We start from the raw sequence: 18,275 nt of genomic DNA, 5'->3' as shown, positions 1-18,275 counted from the left end.
CTTGTAATTGAAAACAAGTCAGAACAAATATCAGAACCAGCATCGGAATTGAACATGCCATCTACTGCTTGCCGGGCAGTGACTCTACCACCATGCTATGGCCTATGGCATCAGAGTCACGATGAACTGAAAACAAATACCTCAGCTCTCCTGACTAATTCTGACTTAGTAATATTCATCAGCCCGCCAACAGGTTGTACACGTTAAATGCACGGGCACGTTTGGCATTGATATGTTCAGACAGTTCAATGACAATTATTCTTCAAAATACACAAGGCAGCATATAAACGAACTCTTAAGCATAAAGATAACGTTTTGGCGTGCAAGCCATGTACGATTATTCCAAGTGTAAAAATCAAGTTAAATAAATTTAGATAATCTTTATCGTAATTCATCCTAGGTTCCAAAAGGCTTTCTTAAATATTGGGGCAATGGTTCCACTAATCTAGTGGGACAACTTGCATTCTAAACTTAAGAAAAACTACGGGGAGGGGGACTCTGTATTGCTCTAGTAAAACCTCACAGCAATTTTAACAAAAATGCTTGGTTTTTATATTGGTAAGGGAAAAGAATCAAAAATGCATTTTTGCATAGGCAAGCCAAAATATTGTGAGTACCATTCAATTTTTAAAGATTCATTTGATTGATATGTTGATGATTGATATTTTTATTGGCTCGGCAAATTAAATATATTGTATCAGCCTATTTACTTGTTGGATGACATTGATCGAGAGGGGATTTTAGAATATAATATATTGCCTGCAACCAAATCATGTTGCTTAAAGTCGTAAGAGGAGGGCAATAGGCCTATGGTTATTTTTAAATATTTTCGATATTCCCGAAACCGAGACAACGAATAATATGATGATTTTCATTATATAAATCAGCTATAGCGAATTCAAACAAGTCTGCCAATTACTCTGGTTTCAGCTTATATCAGGCATGTAATCTGACTATCTGAGTTGTTATAGGCTATGTGGGAAGGCGTTTAAGTCCAGATTCTCTGACTGACAACTACAATACTCCTGGATGTCACATACTGTGTGCAATACGATAACCAATCTCTACCTTACAGTTTTTACAACGCTAAATCAGTAAAGACCTGGTAAGCTCTCACAATTATATATGTCTATAAATTGGAGTAATAACTGTAAATTAAAGTTTAATACTACAAGGATATATGATTTAAAAAAATAAAATCCCTTTCATTGTTTGACAGAAAGGAAAAGAACACAAAACAATAATAAGAATAACATAAAATAAGAAAGAGCGGAAGACAGAATATGTTACCACAGTTCGGGGACGCTAATTATCTTGAAATTTCCCCGGCAAGCAAAATAGATGAATGAGTGAATGAATGATTTAATGAATAGATAAATTGGTAAATAACAGCAATGATGATAATAGTAATAATCAAAACAAGGTGATCACATTTTCAGGGGCCTTTTTTGGTCTAAATTAGCGAAAGCATGGCACAATAAGGGGACGCCTTTCTTTTCCGTACCAAATTGTGTACGCAAAGGTATGCTGCAACGAGTTTTGTAGGGGAAGGGGGAAGTGCCCCTATAGACCACCCCTTTAAACCACCATTGAGTGCGTGTGCTCCGGCCTTCACTAACACAATGTTTATTATCCAACAAAGTAATATCCTCTTTTTATCATTACCCATACATGTATATACATGAATAACATATAGAATAGTTATGACAAAGGGGGAAAGGGGGGGGGGTCGAAATTTCGTAGGAAAACTTGCTGTTTTAAAAAAAAATCTATAACAATCATATAATGCACTCATCCACATCATTCTCACTTGTTGCTGATGATACCAGCTTGCTGCTGGTCGACAAGAATGCTGAAGATCTATTACTAATTGCAAATCAAGAGATTCAGAAACTGTATGCATGGTATCGTTGTAATAAGTTATTGTTGAATGTTCAAAAGACCAAAATTGTGTTATTTTTCGCCCAAAGGGAAAAAGCTTCCATATGGTATTACTTTTCTTAATGTTGGAGGCCATGATGTCGCGCTTTGTGAAAATGTTCAGTTCTTGGGGTTAACTATGGATGAGCATTTATCTTGGAAGAATCATTTAGATGATGTATGCTCAAAGCCGGTTATCCTGGAGTGTAGGTGTCATTTTTAGATTAAAATTTATTTTACCTTGAAAAGTGCTGATAACATTATATAATAGTATTATTTTTCCTTATTTGATATATTGTAATGTTGCTTGAGTAAACACTTTTAAGTCATATCTTGATAAGTTGAGAGTATTGCAGAAGAAGGCAATAAGTTACTAATTCTAACTTGAAGGGCAAAATGGATTATTGTAATATGATGTCCAAGCTAGCATAAAAAGACATAACTTTTTGAAAATTTACCAGTTGAAAATATAAGATATTAATTTAACCTTTAGCGATAAAGGGTGAGGGGGGGGGGGCTGTAGATTACACATCCTTTTCAAGCAAGCCCCTGTATACTCTATTTAGTTTTTAAATGTGAGTTTTTAATTGTTAGCGACAGTATTACAGAAAGAAAGATCACAGAATGGTTTAAAGATACTGTGTCCCATTTACAGGCCAAAAAAAAAAGGTTAAATTCCAACGGCATATGAAAGACAATACTAATTTAGAACTTCCCTAAAAAAGGGGGGCTTGAAAATGTCTGTAATTGGGAAAATAACGACTATAAGTTTTCGAATCGACTTAGGAGCTATAGAGCCGTTAAGTAATAGTCTGATTTTTCAGACCATTGTACGGAATGGTCGTACGTTTTATGCTGCGCAAAGATTTAATCAGTTTAATTTTGGCGGGATATTGATGTAGACAAATGCTCATGTACCCTTTACAGCTCAGTTTATATGTTATTATCAAAGATGAAAAAGGCCAGTCAGTCACTCAATAGTGTGTGACAGTGCAGTCTAGCAAGTAAACGGGTTTCCTTGCAAACTTTAAATATTAGGACACTGCTAACGTTTAAATTTCACAAAAAGGACATACATGACATATTCATAATTCCTGCAAAGTTCTACATAATTTGATGTTGGCTGCAAAAGGGACATGGTATCTCTAAAACACTGCCGATAACAGCTATTTAAATATATAAATATTATGGTAGTTTAAACATTCACATCTGAAAGGTTGGGAAAAAAGGACAAAGGAGAACAGAGAATGAAGAAAGGGAGAGAAAGAGAGAGATGAGAGGAAGAGAGGGAGAGAGAGAGAGAGAGAGAGAGTGAGAGAAATAAGAGAAAGAGAGAGAGAGAGAGAGAGAGAGAGAGAGAGAGAGAGAGAGAGAGAGAGAGATTTTGTACGAGAACGAGGGTGCGGTGAATTGAGAAATGCAGTGGTGATGAATTTTTTTATTTTTTATTATTTTTTAATTCAACGTTTTTTTTTATTGATAACATTACCACCCGAGCAAAAGTCTTGTAAAGAGTATTCTCTTGATGTGAAACAATCCTAATGGATTAAACCTCGACATAATAGTTCGCGTTGCGTCGCAGTGATTCATTAAAATGTTTTCATCGGTAGAATGACCTTCTAAATCATTTAAGATAACAGATAAAAGCACAGAGGATGCTAAAAACATGCACTAATTTTGATACAATATGCTTAGAAATAGAATCCTCTTTGAAACCTCGACTGTCGGAGCGGAGTCTTTAAGGTTTCTCTATAGACAATAGACATCGATAATTCCATTTTGGAAGATATCACCGTACAAAATTTGTCATCCCTGAAAAGATTACGGTTGGCAAATTAATTCAGATGAAGAAGTATTTGATTTCATCTTGAAGTAGGGTGAAATTGAACAATAACTTTTCTTTCTAGAGACGCATTTTGTTCGTCATTATATGTTGATCTATTAAACTTTACCTGTATTTTTTTTCAACGGATTTTAATTCGTTTACTTCCATTCAGTTAAATGGTCAAAAGATCGTTGTGGCCATCATCTCATTGTCAACAAATTTCTTTGTAAAATAGTCACAAATCTTTAAAGACTAATGAAGATTGCAAACGAAGCTCAAGTAGAAAACGAAATATAAAAGAACAGCTCGAGAAGTAAGTCGGTCTAAAGCAGGGGCGTAAATCCCGGGGGGGGGGGATGGGGGGGGGGGGGGCTGCATCCCCCTGGTTTGAAGTAGGGGGATGGCCTGTACAATCATCCCCCCTGATATTACAACATTTCTGAATCCACCTTTCGCCGGCTTTTCGCTGGCTTTTCCTACCTTGGAACCCCCCCCCCAAAATCCGGAACACTGCTAAATGTACCACCCCCCCCCCCCCCAATTTCAGGTGAGCTCTGGTCGATCGAGGGGGACTGGGGGCTAATGCTTTTAATTTTCAAAATGAAATAATCCTGAATGAGCTTTCAAAGCTAGCAGGAATTTCAGGAATATGATCCCGGGATTTGATCAATTTTTCTATTATATTCATTATTTTATAACCTCCTTTTTACATTTCTCAGGAGTCCAAAGAGAGAGAGAAAGAAACCACCCCCTTTTAAAAGAAATTAAGAGTCGAGAATGGTACAACGAATCGTCTTCTTTCTCTAATGATTTAATGAAACGTAAAAGCTTAGGCGCTTCGCGCGGGAGGGGAGGGGGAACTGAATTCAGACGAGGATTAAGAGTCGAGAACGAAACAACGAATCGTCTTCTTTCTCTAATGATTTAATGAAACGTAAAAGCTTTCGCGCGGGAGGGGGGGGGGGACTGAATTCAAACGAGGATTAAGAGTCGAGAACGGTACAACGAATCGTCTTCTTTCTCTAATGATTTTATGAAACGTAAAAGCTTCCGCGCTTCGCGCAAGAGGGGGGAAGGGAAAAACTGAAGTCAGATGAGGATTAAAAGTCGAGAACGGTACAACGAATCGTCTTCTTTCCCTAATGATTGAATGAAACGTAAAAGCTTCCGCGCTTCGCGCGGGAGGGGGGGGGGGGAACTGAATTCAGACGAGGATTAAGAGTCGAGAACGGTACAACGAATCGTCTTCTTTCTCTAATGATTTCATGAAACGTAAAAGCTTCCGCGCTTTGCGCGGGAGGGGGTGGGGACTGAATTCATACGAGGATTAAGAGTCGAGAACGGTACAACGAGTCGTCTTCTTTCTCCAATGATTTAATGAAACGTAAAAGCTTCCGCGCTTCACGCAGGAGGAGGGAAGGGAAAAACTGAATTCAGACGAGGATTAAGAGTCGAGAACGGTACAACGAATCGTCTTCTTTCTCTAATGATTTAATGAAAAGTAATAGCTTCCGCGCTTCACGCGGGAGGGATGGGGGGGGGGGGAGGAGAAAACTGAATTCAGGTGAGGATTAAAAGTCATGAACGGTACAACGAATCGTCTTCTTTCTCTAATTATTTAATGAAACGTAAAAGTTTAGGCGCTTCGCGCGAGAGGGGAGGGGGGAACTGAATTCAGACGAGGATTAAGAGTCGAGAACGAAACAACGAATCGTCTTCTTTCTCTAATGATTTTATGAAACGTAAAAGCTTCCGCGCTTCACGCAGGAGGGGGGAAGGGAAAAACTGAAGTCAGATGAGGATTAAAAGTCGAGAACGGTACAACGAATCGTCTTCTTTTCCTAATGATTGAATGAAACGTAAAAGCTTCCGCGCTTTGCGCGGGAGGGAGGGGGGGGGGGGGGACTGAATTCATACGAGGATTAAGAGTCGAGAACGGTACAACGAGTCGTCTTCTTTCTCCAATGATTTAATGAAACGTAAAAGCTTTCGCGCTTCGCGCAGGAGGAGGGAAGGGAAAAACTGAATTCAGACGAGGATTAAGAGTCGAGAACGGTACAACGAATCGTCTTCTTTCCCTAATGATTTAATGAAAAGTAAAAGCTTCCGCGCTCCGCGCGGGAGGGGGGGGGGGGGGAACGGAATTCAGACGACGATTATTTTCGAGAACGATACAACGAATCGTCTTCTTTCTCTAATATTGTTTGTTGTTTGTTCGTGTGTGTGTGTGTGTGTGTGTTGGGTGTGTGTGTGCGTTTGTGTGCGTGTGTGTGTGTGTGTGTGTGTGTTGTGTGTTTGTGTGCGTGCGCGGTCGCGCGCGCTTGCGTAAATTAGTGTGGGCGTGTGCTCGTGCTAGTATGTGATGGCTATCGCCGATCATCCCCCCCCCCCCCCACTCCTCGGTACGGATTAACGCCCCTGGTCTAAAGTTTCTGATTGGTTGACTGCAGTTAACGTCAGGCGAAGAGATAAAGTAGTAAATAATCCATAGATTTGGTAGATATAAAATACTGAGCATCTTCTGCAAAGATTCTACTCTTGATTTTAGGCAACACAACCATATAACTTGAATAATTGGGTTTGATTGATTTACATATACCTTGTCTTAATTCTATTTGATACCTGCAAGAACTAAATTTAAACACTTTTACCGAAATCCACTATCAACGGTATCAAATTTTTAGAGAAAGATAAACAAAGAAAAACAAGTAATCAAGGAGCAGGAGATCTAAGATGGAAAGTGTTGAAACAAATGATACGTATACATCATTCTACGAAGAAAATGACTTCGAGAACGTCACTGACGTCGTCACAGAAGACGATGGTTCCACAGCAGGTTTCCCCAGAAGTTTAGACATCCAGGGATTGGTTTTGGGGATCCTACTCGTGTTCATCATCTCTGTGACCAACCTCGTCAGCTTGGCTGCCTTCATCGTCGAACGCCGTCTCCGAACCTACAACAACTACTTCATCATCAATCTCGTGCTGTCTGATCTCCTCATAGGCGTCAGCCAGACCATTGGCGTCGCTCACACTGCCCTAAGACACTTTCCCTTTTCGCAAAGATTCTGCAAAGTTTACCTCGGTTGCCGTCAGGGCCTCCTCACCGTCTCGATCCTCCAGATCGTGGTCATCTGCATCGACCGCCATCGAGCCACCTACGATCCTATCAACCATTTCATATCCCGAAATAAACGGAAGGCCGTCATCATGAACGCCCTGACTTGGGTGGTGGGCTTAGGTTTCTGGCTCTGCTACTCCACCGCCTGGGACTTCATCGTGAATATCAACTCGACTCGGCAATGCTATGCTGCCTACATCCGAGACCCCATTCCAAACTTGATACAAAATGTCCTTACCTTCTTTGTCCCACTGGCCATCATCTGCTTGCTCTACTTCAGAATCTACATCAAGATCAAGGCCACAATCGGCGGAAAGGATGTCGGTCGGGAGTTTAAGGATGGGACGCCAAACGTGATAGCAGAAATTCGTGGAGAATCCTCTGTCATCAGCAGCATCGAAATGAAGACAGTCTGCGAAGATATCAACAACCTGAATGACATGCACGTGGAACCAGTCAGAGACATACACGAAACAGAAAAGGTAGGACCAAAATGTCGATCCGTCTTACATCATGAATAACCTGATTATTTATAAGTTTATAAAGGTATATGGGCGCAAAATCACGTATCGATATTTTAAACAAAATGATGACAGAACATTTTCCTCATTTCCTAACTAATGAGAACCAAAGCCATATTAAAGGGGAAAACTCGTGTCACATTGCGGGAAACCCCTCCCCCATTTGGACTGAAATTTTAGATTATTGGAAGAATAAAGGAGATACCATATACTATAATGATTTGTTAAACCATCAAAAATAGAGAATCCCAATTTACATGTCTCATGAGTATGATCAGGTAGCATATTTCTTGTACTAGAGACGCACAATAAGATTGTCTAAAAACCTTTGCATTATTGAATTAGGCTCTTCCATTTTTTTCTTTAAATACTGCCGCAAATTATTGCAATGCGATTTTTAAAAGAATATACTCAGTTGGGGAAATGTTTCCGTAGATTTAAATTTAATTTGTGTATAATTTATCTGTTGCTCCCATTCGTCAAACTAGAAGAATATTAATTCAGTGATAATTTATATGTATGACCGTTCATCTCAAATCCATATCATTTTCATACACACTGCCATCAAAAAGTCTAAGCATAGAAATTTTTCCACAAATATCCCATTTTAGAACAACTTAGTTGACAAAATATGATAAAAAAGGAAAAGCGTAAACGGCAGACACCTTTTTCTTGCAAGGAACATTCATGTAAAGTAAAAATGCATTTAAAATATGACTGTCATTATACAATGAAATGAGTGGTTATTATGCAAACACTCTTCCCGCACCTAAATAATACAATACGCTGGATTTTTTTATTGCTTTCTCAGATCTCAGATCCAAATTGAGAAAAAAGATATATTGAGTTATTATCTAAATTGTTGGATATGTAGTGAATGCTATCTGTTGAGCACGATAGAAAGTAATTCATGAGATTTGTCTGGAAATGTTCTCGTCTTTATTTTGACCTGTCCTGAAAGCATTAGATGTAATTATTGAGTTTCATTCGCATATCAAAATACAAATTTATGTAAAAATAGTATATGAAAAATAATCTTCGTGGCGGACTCTTAATCTTATCTGCAAAATCTATTCAAAATACAAATATTAAAAAATGTCTATTATTCTAAATGAAATTTAAAACAAGATTGAATTATTTTATTCTGGTAATTGCATGCAAATTTATGAAAAATTCGTTCGGTAACTGATTTCCGCCGATTTCCCCTGTTTAGTACGGCGTAATAATGCCCTAATTTACGGTGTAATCACACCCTAATTTACGGCGTTATTACGCCCTATTACGCCGTAATATAAGAGAAAAAAAATGTTGGCGGATTCAGTCAGTGTACTTTTCTTGTATAGATGATGTTGATTTCATAAGTATGTCAATTATAAACATCTTATCAATCTGAAAAAGTGATCATCAAGTTTATGATTCATTTCATACAGGCTGAGAAGAAGAGCGGAGCCAAACGCGAATCCAAAAACGAGATGATGAAAGCCAATCGCACCCTGTCTTACATCATCCTCTCCTTCATCATTGCCTGGTTACCAAACGCCATCATCTATCTCATCTTCGCAATCGACCCGGCTCTCCTCCTGGTGAGCGCATTCCCGCCAGAAGTACGCCAATTCTTCGTCTGGCTCCTGTACGCCAATAGCTTCTGCAATCCCATCTGTTACGCTGTGTCACAACCGCTTTTTCGCCGTACCGTATTGGACCTTTTTATCAGGCCGCAGAAATACTGGCGCCAATAACCGCACCATACATTTTCGTCAAAACGCATCATACATTTTAAGATTTTGTTTCACTCTGTTGGGGTTATCAACTAAATTTAATATCGCTATAAATATGGACTATATCTCATTAGAGACGCTAAAATAAAATTATGTCCCACTTTAATAGGGTAGGCTACTTTGATAGTAGGATGTCGTTATTTAAAGTAGAAATAAAAGGGTGAACTGTTCTCACTTTTTTGTTTTGTTTTGTTTTTTAGTTTGAAATCCCTTTGAAAATCATATGGTCTTTTGGTGGCAGTTTCGAGTGCGTAAGATCTAGAGGTTATGGGGGTTAGACTGCAACCCTCCCCAAAATAATCATTTTCATGTATCTCTTTTGAGGACTCCCACTTTTTTCGTTAAGCAGAAAGTAGTATCACCTCTCCCCTGGTTGTTTTCTTGTTAGTTTCTAATGCACTAAATGTCTACAACATTATTTTATCTTCGGTTCGATATTGAGTGTCACTAGTTCCTAAATATTATAGACATATGTAATTCAAATTTATTGTTACACTGATATGCCATACATAAAATATAACAGTTGTTTATAGATATATGCTTGTATGTTTATCTACGCAGAATAGTTGATTTCACGGTGATAGCAAACAAATCGAGCGCCTAATAATCACTGTCAGACCAATATAAGTGTTCACATTGGTTAAATCAGATACAAAATTTAATATTCACATTTTGTAGCATTTTTTTTTTATTTTCTTGACATTTTGGTGTTGGTCTATTCATGCTTTGAAGTCCTATCCATTCACCAACTTTCATTGTCATCACGATCATCTTTATTTAGTTGGCTTTACAAGTTACGTAAGAAGTTCAAAGTAGATGAGAGAAGCCACTGCTTTTAGCGCAACAAGAGAGGATGCAATGATAATAACAGTTGTTATCAGCTGCCAATATCTCCAGTGTGTTTTTTGTCGTAAAATTAAAAAACTCCAATTATAATAGAATTTCAGAATAGGATCCCGTTCTCAGTATCTTATTTGTTAGAATGTTTTATATTTATGTGATAAAGAGTACGAGCCATTTCAATACACTGTCGCCATAAATTTTAGGCATTTGACTCATACAAAAATGCAATATAAAAAAATGCAATATACTCGTCGAATGCCCTCATTTATTTGTTAATATATGAAAAAACAAATTGTTTTATAATTGCATGTAGTCAAAGTTACATGTATGGCATATCATAGCCTACGCATTCAATTCACCTACGTGTAATCTATATGTACATTGATTAATCAAACCCTCTTCACATTACGTAACATCTTTCTCGCCTTAAATTACACCTGTCTGTAAACAAAATATCAGGTTCTTTGAACATATTCCTATGTCTTATAATTGAACTGATTCGTTTATACTAGGATATGAACGAAACATAACAACCATTTTATCAAATATAACAATTTTTTTAAACACAAATTAAAAACTAAGCCTTGCTTACCTATAAGCGGGGTGAAAGCGGGGTGAAGGTCACGGTTCAAAAATCCTGCCACCAACGACCTTCTTGCATTATAACACCTGTAATTGAATAGAATATATGGAAACAAATTAATCTTAAAACGGCTGTTTTATTCCAGCAATTTGATATGGACTGCTGATTATTATCTTTGAAAAAAGAAGCCTAAATTCCATTCATGATTCTTTTTATGATTGAAAATACAATTTTCTACAGAAACGTCATCACTTATTTTTGATCAATCTTTTATCCCTCTAGATATTGTAAATCAATAATTGCCCAGGATAAATATATGCTAGTGCGCGCACACGCACAAATACACACACACACACACACACGCACACACATACATACCTCACCCTCCCACTTTCACAAAGACCCATGCCCATCAGTATGATCGGCGCCTCTGCGGTTCTCTTGATTAAAGTCACGTTTTATAAAATATATTTCAAGGCTAAAAGACTGAAAGACTGATTGCTTCTCAGATCAGGGAGAGGAATTAGGTCACTGAGAATGTAAGACACAGTGGTTTACAAACACATTGTTCCTTCCGTATTCAATCAGGGCATTGTAACCAAACCTAACGCCTTTTATTATCCAGCGTTTCTGCTTTTTACAATTCAATATTAAGTTTCGTTATGAAAGAGCAAAAATGAATATCTAGTGGAAGTTATCATTACGGAGTGATAATGAATGTAACCTACACCACGACTTAACAAAATGATGTATGTAATGTTTGATTTAAATAGCCTTTTAGGATCATATGCCTAGTTCTTTTTGTTCACGGAAAAAGACCTTTTCGAAATCAATATGTGTACTATATTAAAATTAGCCAACTATCTCGTTTATTTATTCTTAACAATAAAAATAAGTTACATGGACAATTAGAAAGGTTATTTACGGAAATGATATAAGAGTCCGTCATAATCATTAACATGGTTAGCATTTGCAAATATATATATATATATATATATATATTTTTTTTTTTTTTTTTTTTTTTTAATTCTCAAATATCTTGTTTATCAGATTAATTCCCATTTAATTCACTTCAGTTTAAAAGCTGAATTTGAATATGTTGATAGTGGTAAATATTTTTGATTTAAAGATATACATGAAGATATCTAAATCATGTAATTTAAGGAAACGAACCGAGTCATAACTAGAAGAAAATGAATATCATGTTTGATCATTAATGTCATCACCAAAATGTATCCAAATTATGTAACCTACTTATGTTCTTTGTAAATTATGTCTGAGCCTTTGTTTTTCATGTGAACAAATCTCCATGTTGAACTTAGATCATTGAATTGAATTGAATTGATATAAATAAAGCTTGTGTACAATGCATGTAATAACAAATGGAACAATATAGAAAATGTATCACAGTACAATTTCCAAGCGTTATTGGTCTTGATATTGCCTTTTCTAAGAAATCCATTACCTTAACTGACTGCCATGATAGGTGAGTTAACACAAGAAGCAAACATTTCATTGGAATTAAATTAAATTCAGAAAATAAGGCAGTTTCGCGTCCGTGGCATGCATTTTTGCTGAATTCTTTTTAAGATTGTGGAATTCCCAGGAGCAAAAACCAATCGCAGACTTAAAAAAACATGTTTTTATACCCATAACGACAAATGGAAATGTGGAAAGGTGGAAACGACATAGTCTACACCTCTTGCAAAGAGGCAAATGTTCCTGTAAAGAAGTTGATGAATTAATCAACTTTTACAGCAAAATATCGATCCTATCATTGTTCAGGACTTGTTATAACCAAGATCAATATGCTGAATAAATAATGTATACATTTACAATGATTTACCAACACAGAGGAAAAAAGACAGGAAGAGAGAAGAAAAAAAGGAGAGGAGAGGAGGAGAAATAGAGACACCGAGAGAGAGAGAGAGAGAGAGAGAGAGAGAGAGAGAAGGGGGTATTGAGTGAGAGATGAGAGAGAGAGAGAGAGAGAGATACAGAGAGAGAGAGAAAGAGAGAGAGAGAGAGAGAGAGAGAGAACGAATAAAATGAATTGACCCAAATTCACGAGGGTTTTGATTATGAATATGAATTCAAATATTAGAACGATCCCCGATGAAACGCTTGTCTTTTGTGGGTCTATATTTGCATTACTGACTTATTATGCAAGTTTTTTTTTTTAAATCAATAAAACTATGAAAAGGAGCAACGATTTAAAAAAAGGTTATAAACAACCCTCAGTTGTAAGAAATTGACAGGCCTATATGGAAAATGCAGAAGTTTTACTGCATATCAATTGTTAATTTCAAATATCCATTTCATTGTATCATTGCTCGTAAATGAAAACGTGTCGATAAAACTCTTTTAAGAAACGGTTACGTAACGCAAAAAAAATCCCTTGTGACATCTTATACGACGAATGTTTCCGTAAACCTTACAAATATGCATACATATATAAATGTATATAGAAGAAAAAAATAGATTTATGCTCGAAGTTCGAGAATTACACAAAAATAACAAATGCAAGAAATAATGATGCTCTGTACACGAAGACAATGTTTTACAAATTTCCGCCCGAAGTATGCTTTTATTTTGATGAGTAAAAATACTAGTTTTCAAATTGAATTAAAAATCATTACTTGACAAAGTCCTATTCGTAAAACAATTTCTTCGTGCATGGATCATCATTTTTTCTTGTATTTTTGTATACATATATCTACACAAATACAAGAAATCTAGACTTTCTTGTAATATACGTTAGCTTCGCCCGGCCTTTAACTTCTAAATCTCAGCAATATATCAAACATATTCATGAATCCATATAAAAAACACACACGTCAACCCACGGCTATATAATACATTCTTTCCTTACGTCTCTCGTATTAAAAATTAATAAATAATGATGATTTTGAAAAAAATGACCGCAGGGGACGCCCTTTAGGTTGGTTTTCGTCTCGTAATCATGCAGGAGGGGGCGCGAAATCGATATTATGATTATTTTATGAGTCTTTTTAGTTGACTTGGTACATTGAATTCGACGAGGTTCGTTTTCTACTCTCTGTGTTCTCCTGCTCTCAATAAGTCCTGTTGCAGTTTTGAAAACGGGTTCTTTGTATAAATCACGGACGTTTTGACATTCTTTATAAAACCAGTACAAATACTTCCTACGTGACTTGTCAATTTTTAATTCATTCTGATAAACGGAAATTGTTTCACGATTTCTGCAGAATGAACACCACAGACATTTTTACCGAGGTGAACACCATGGAAAGCACTTTCATTGGGTTTAACTCAACAACAACGATGCCATCCGTCCCAAGGAAATTAGGCCCAAATAACCAGAAGATCGCAATAGCAGTAACTGTCAGTTTCTTGATGATATCGGCCAACGTCATCAGCTTGGTCGCCTTCATCATCGAGAAGAAACTCCGCACCTACAACAACTACTTTATCATCAACCTCGTCATCTCCGATCTTGTAGCTGGTATGCTCCTAACCATCACAGTAGCCCACACCATCATCGGTTACTTCCCTTTCTCGATGAACTTCTGCAGGGTCTACACTGCCCTTAGAAACGCCTCGACAACAGTTTCGAACCTCGGCATGGTCGTCATATGCGTAGATCGGTACCGAGCGACGTTCGACCCCATCAACCATTTCACGTCCCGAAGCAAACGCAAGGCGGTGGTGATGAACGGTATCGCATGGGCCATCGGTCTTGGCTTCTGGCTGTCATACGCCACCGGCTGGGACTTTGTGGCTAATGCCTACAACACCCGACACTGCGTTCCAGGCTACTCTTTCCGACTGATTCCCGCCATCTTGCCTATTTTCCTTCAAGTGTTTCTGCCCTTGGCCGTCGTCTCCTTTCTGTACTTGAAGATCTACATGAAGATCAAGAAGACAATGAGAGGGAGGAACGTGAGCCAGATGTTCAACTTGAGGTCCTGTGTCCAAGAAGAATCGGCAATAAGTAATGCCAGCATCATCACTATTGCAGGACGGGCAGACTTACCAAAGGTTGCCGTTGGCGGTATGGAAAAAGATATTGGAAAGTCGTTACAAGGAACACTCGAGGCAAATGACAAACAACGAAAGACACCCAAAAAGAAAACTGAGGTGAGTTTAAACGAGATTGGCTTCTATCGAAAACAAGAAGATATATATGTGTATATAATACAGCAATATATTTTGTTTCTTCATCTGTAATTCGTCAGGCAACTTATCTGTTTGTGGTCCCTATCTTTGACCAAAATTCTGTCATTCCAAAACTTAGTATGACGCCGCATCGTATTCCAAACAAACTCAGGGTAATGTCAATTGTGGACAAATAACTTTTTAAAAAGAGAACACAAATTCGATGCGTAAAAATAACAAATCCAACATGTCAGAGGCGGGTTGCTTCTTTTATAATGCCATGGGTATGAGGTTATGAAGGGTAAAAACAACAGAGCACATCAGATGTCTTATCCAAGAACTATAAAGAAGCATTAAAATACTCCCCACCAGAGGCATCTATCCCGGGAGGGGGAGGGGAGGGGGCAGGGAACACAGTGCTCTCACACTTTTTCAAGTACCCCCCGAATGCTCTTTTTATGTAGGAAAAGTGACTCCTTTTGCTTCTGGTAAGTGCCCCTTTTCGTTTGTAAAAAGTGTCCCTTCCCCCTCCAAAAAATGCAATTTTGTCCATCTCTGATAAGTCCTCGTTCCATTTCGTAACGTGCCCCTTTCCCCTTTTCAAATGCTCTTTTGCCTATATAATAAGTTCTTTCATCTCTGGTGAGCGTACCTCTTTAGGTGCGAGAAGTGTTCCCTTTTCTGTTGTTTTACCTCTGATAATTGCCCTTTAACTGTGAAATGTTTTCAAGTCCCTCTTGTTTTTCCTTCTCTTTAATACATGCCCCTAATTTAAAGCGACTAAGAGCAATTTTTTCCCTTTAATTCCCCCTGAAAGCCGCTCGCATTTATAGTTGATATAATTCTGTTGCTCTTTTAATGTCTTCAAAGTGTGTCATGATTAGATTATGCTTAAAACCTCACCAGGATTGTGTTTTCCCGTTTATATAATGCAATCTTTCGCAGTGCGACCTCACTAATCTTAACAGTTTTGCTCGCTCGCTTCGCTCACTTACAAATGAGTATTCAGACCATCACACTCAGCTCCAACGTGTGATGCTTGAGCAGTATGTTGGACCATGTAAAAAGAGAAACAAATGTTGAAATCGTCCTTGTTAATGTGATTAAAGAATAGGGGTATATACCAATGTCTAAAAAAAAGGGGGACATTTTTGCCTAAAGGCAAACTGCACTACTGGTAGCTACTTGCGCCCTCTATATAACAAACAATGTCTAATCGGTGACCATTGGTCCCCCATGATCCTCTTTTTCTTATGTTAACTGAGAGCTGAGTTGATGAGATAACCACCTGTTCAGTGATCTTGTAGAGCGGTTTAATCCCTCCTGTAAACTACGGCAGATAAGCTTCCCTTTGGTTTCCCAACCACAGAACTTGTCATATTTTGCTCGACATAACATCAATCATTATGTGCAAGTCGGAATTTATCCAGTAAGAAACTGATGTGAATGAAGACATTTTTAATGAACAAGGTGGATTGTTTGTCACCAGAAAGCCCTGGAAAACACATTTGAAAGTACTAGTGCTCTGGTTTATTCCAGATCATCATGTTTAAGTTACTGAAGATCGCAGACCATACCTACGACAGCTATCGTTTGGGTAAGCCTCGGAGTATACTATGTAAAAATATTTAACAGTAAGAATTATCGAGAACCTAAAAATAGGAATCAAAACTCAATTATCTCTTTGAGGTCAATTAATAAACGTATTAATAACATGTACCCAAACTCAAAAAACGCCCTTGAAAATCCACCTTCAAATTGAACAACCCCCTTCCTAAACATCAGTATATCTATATATTTTCAGTCTAAATCAACTCCCCAAGAGTCTACTGGTGAGATGGGGAAAGCCACCCGAACCCTCCTCTTCATCATTATCTCTTTCTTCGTTGCCTGGATACCAAGCAGTATCGTGGCTGTCATCTTTACCATCAACCCAATCCTCCTACATCAAGGATTCTTCACCTCCATCTGGTATATCTTTGTCGCCTGGCTGACCTACGCCAACAGTTTCCTTAACCCTATCGCTTACTCAGTATCACAACCGTTGTTTCGTAAGACCGTCTTCAAAATTCTCTTTCATCCTCTTAGCGCATGTAGAAAGTAAAAAGCGCCAGCGGAGTTAGTTTTTTAAAACTCCCTACTTCAGTCTATTCTCGTGAAAGATTTAATCTTCTTAGCGCATGTAGCAATTGTGTCAATATTATTTGTTGATTTTACTTGTTTGTTTAAATGTGCACAGACTCGCTGAAAAGCTGTTTGTGTTTGACTGATTGTGAGGTTTTACCATGAACAAACAAAAAGGAATACAATACAACACAATACAAGGTAAAAAGCGCCAGCACAGTCATTTTTTTGGTATAACTCCTTACTTCAGTTTCTTTTCTTGAATCCTAATGTAAATATGAAAGTTGAGATTTATATACTTTGAATAAGTAGGATTTTGCAAATATGCAACTTTTTTTTTTGTCTAGTGATGTGATGTGACGTGATACCATATTCACATTTTATTTGCCATGGATGACTGAGCTCCAGGGTTTTTGAAAAGTGCCGTCAAAACCTCCTTGTACCAAGTATTGGCTGATGCAACGAACGTTGTTCAGGTCACATGCATGAGTTATTCTGGTCTTTAATCCTTTTTGAAAATAAAATTCTGCGTCATGCTTCAGTGCTTCATTAAAAAAAATAGTGATCCAATGTATCTAATCTTCCTCAGGGCCTTGTTTCAATCCACATGATCAACTTTAATTATTTAAATAAGTTTACTAACTTCTTGTCTCATGATATCTAAGATCTCTCTGCTCACGTGCACCGTTGCATCTTTTTCTATTCATAGGGCGCGTACGATGAATAAGTTATTTGTCTCGAACATCACATCAAATTCCAAAGGTTTACTAACCTTAAACATTTAGTGAATGCAAGAAAGAACACATATTGATAACTATCAAAGATATTGACTTTCATGGAAAAAGATAGCATTCCAAGTAAATTTCGCCCAATTTGAATGACTCAATAACGTATAAAAGGAAGCGAGAGAAGTTAAAATGTTGTCATTATAACTAAGACAATATCACAGATTTGCTTGTCAATGAGCTTTATTAAAATATTAAAATGCACAAAATCAATGCGAGTAAGCCAGCAATTCTTTTTTGAACGGAAATAACAATGCGTAATGTTTTTAATAGAAGTCTTTGTTTTACGCAGATTGGTGTGGTTGTGAAATAATTTATCTAAAGGACCTCTTTGAAGAAAGACATTTTTTGTCTATTAAAGACCTTTAAGGACGCCTTGAGACAAAAAAGCAAGCACAATCTTTTCTTCGATTATACTAAATTGAAGAAAGCTATTCCAAAGATATGGTTCAGTGATCTTACCAAGGAAGAAACTGAACCAGTATATTATATTCACCCTCTTGGAATTCCTTATTTTAAATTTGGAAGGGTGTCCTTACCTATCAGTGACGTAAGCAGCAAACGTTTCTACAACCTGATATCTTTTAAACATACATTCAACAACAACAGGTGCTGTCTTTTTGGAGAAAATTAAGCAG

At 37.4% G+C, this 18,275-nt stretch overlaps 2 protein-coding genes across 2 annotated transcripts; both read left to right on the top strand.

Moving 5' to 3' along the window:
- Nucleotides 1-6,478: 6,478 nt before the first annotated feature.
- LOC115929527 (muscarinic acetylcholine receptor M1-like) lies at nt 6,479-9,126 on the top strand. The gene is made up of 2 exons (XM_030998649.1): nt 6,479-7,348; nt 8,818-9,126. Exons 1-2 carry the CDS (start codon nt 6,479-6,481, stop codon nt 9,124-9,126), a joined length of 1,179 nt encoding a protein of 392 aa, XP_030854509.1.
- Nucleotides 9,127-13,819: 4,693 nt separating this feature from the next.
- On the top strand, nt 13,820-16,832 carry LOC580965 (muscarinic acetylcholine receptor M3-like). Its single transcript, XM_030998646.1, has 2 exons — nt 13,820-14,710; nt 16,533-16,832. The coding sequence occupies exons 1-2, from the start codon at nt 13,820-13,822 to the stop codon at nt 16,830-16,832; spliced, it is 1,191 nt and encodes a 396-aa protein (XP_030854506.1).
- Nucleotides 16,833-18,275: the final 1,443 nt, after the last annotated feature.

This window comes from Strongylocentrotus purpuratus, unplaced genomic scaffold (genome assembly GCF_000002235.5).
Source record: "Strongylocentrotus purpuratus isolate Spur 01 unplaced genomic scaffold, Spur_5.0 spur5_scaffold_5, whole genome shotgun sequence".
In the NCBI taxonomy this organism is placed as follows: domain Eukaryota; kingdom Metazoa; phylum Echinodermata; class Echinoidea; order Camarodonta; family Strongylocentrotidae; genus Strongylocentrotus; species Strongylocentrotus purpuratus.
Note: the sequence above shows the minus strand (reverse complement) of the source record. Positions and strands in the feature narration are given on the sequence as shown.

Bases quoted from the DNA above. Each gene is read 5' to 3' on its own strand.
- LOC115929527 (XM_030998649.1), top strand. From the start codon at position 6,479: ATGGAAAGTGTTGAAACAAATGATACGTATACATCATTCTACGAAGAA. The intron at 7,349-8,817 runs GTAGGACCAAAA...CATTTCATACAG, and splicing joins ACATACACGAAACAGAAAAG to GCTGAGAAGAAGAGCGGAGC.
- LOC580965 (XM_030998646.1), top strand. From the start codon at position 13,820: ATGAACACCACAGACATTTTTACCGAGGTGAACACCATGGAAAGCACT. The intron at 14,711-16,532 runs GTGAGTTTAAAC...ATATATTTTCAG, and splicing joins CACCCAAAAAGAAAACTGAG to TCTAAATCAACTCCCCAAGA.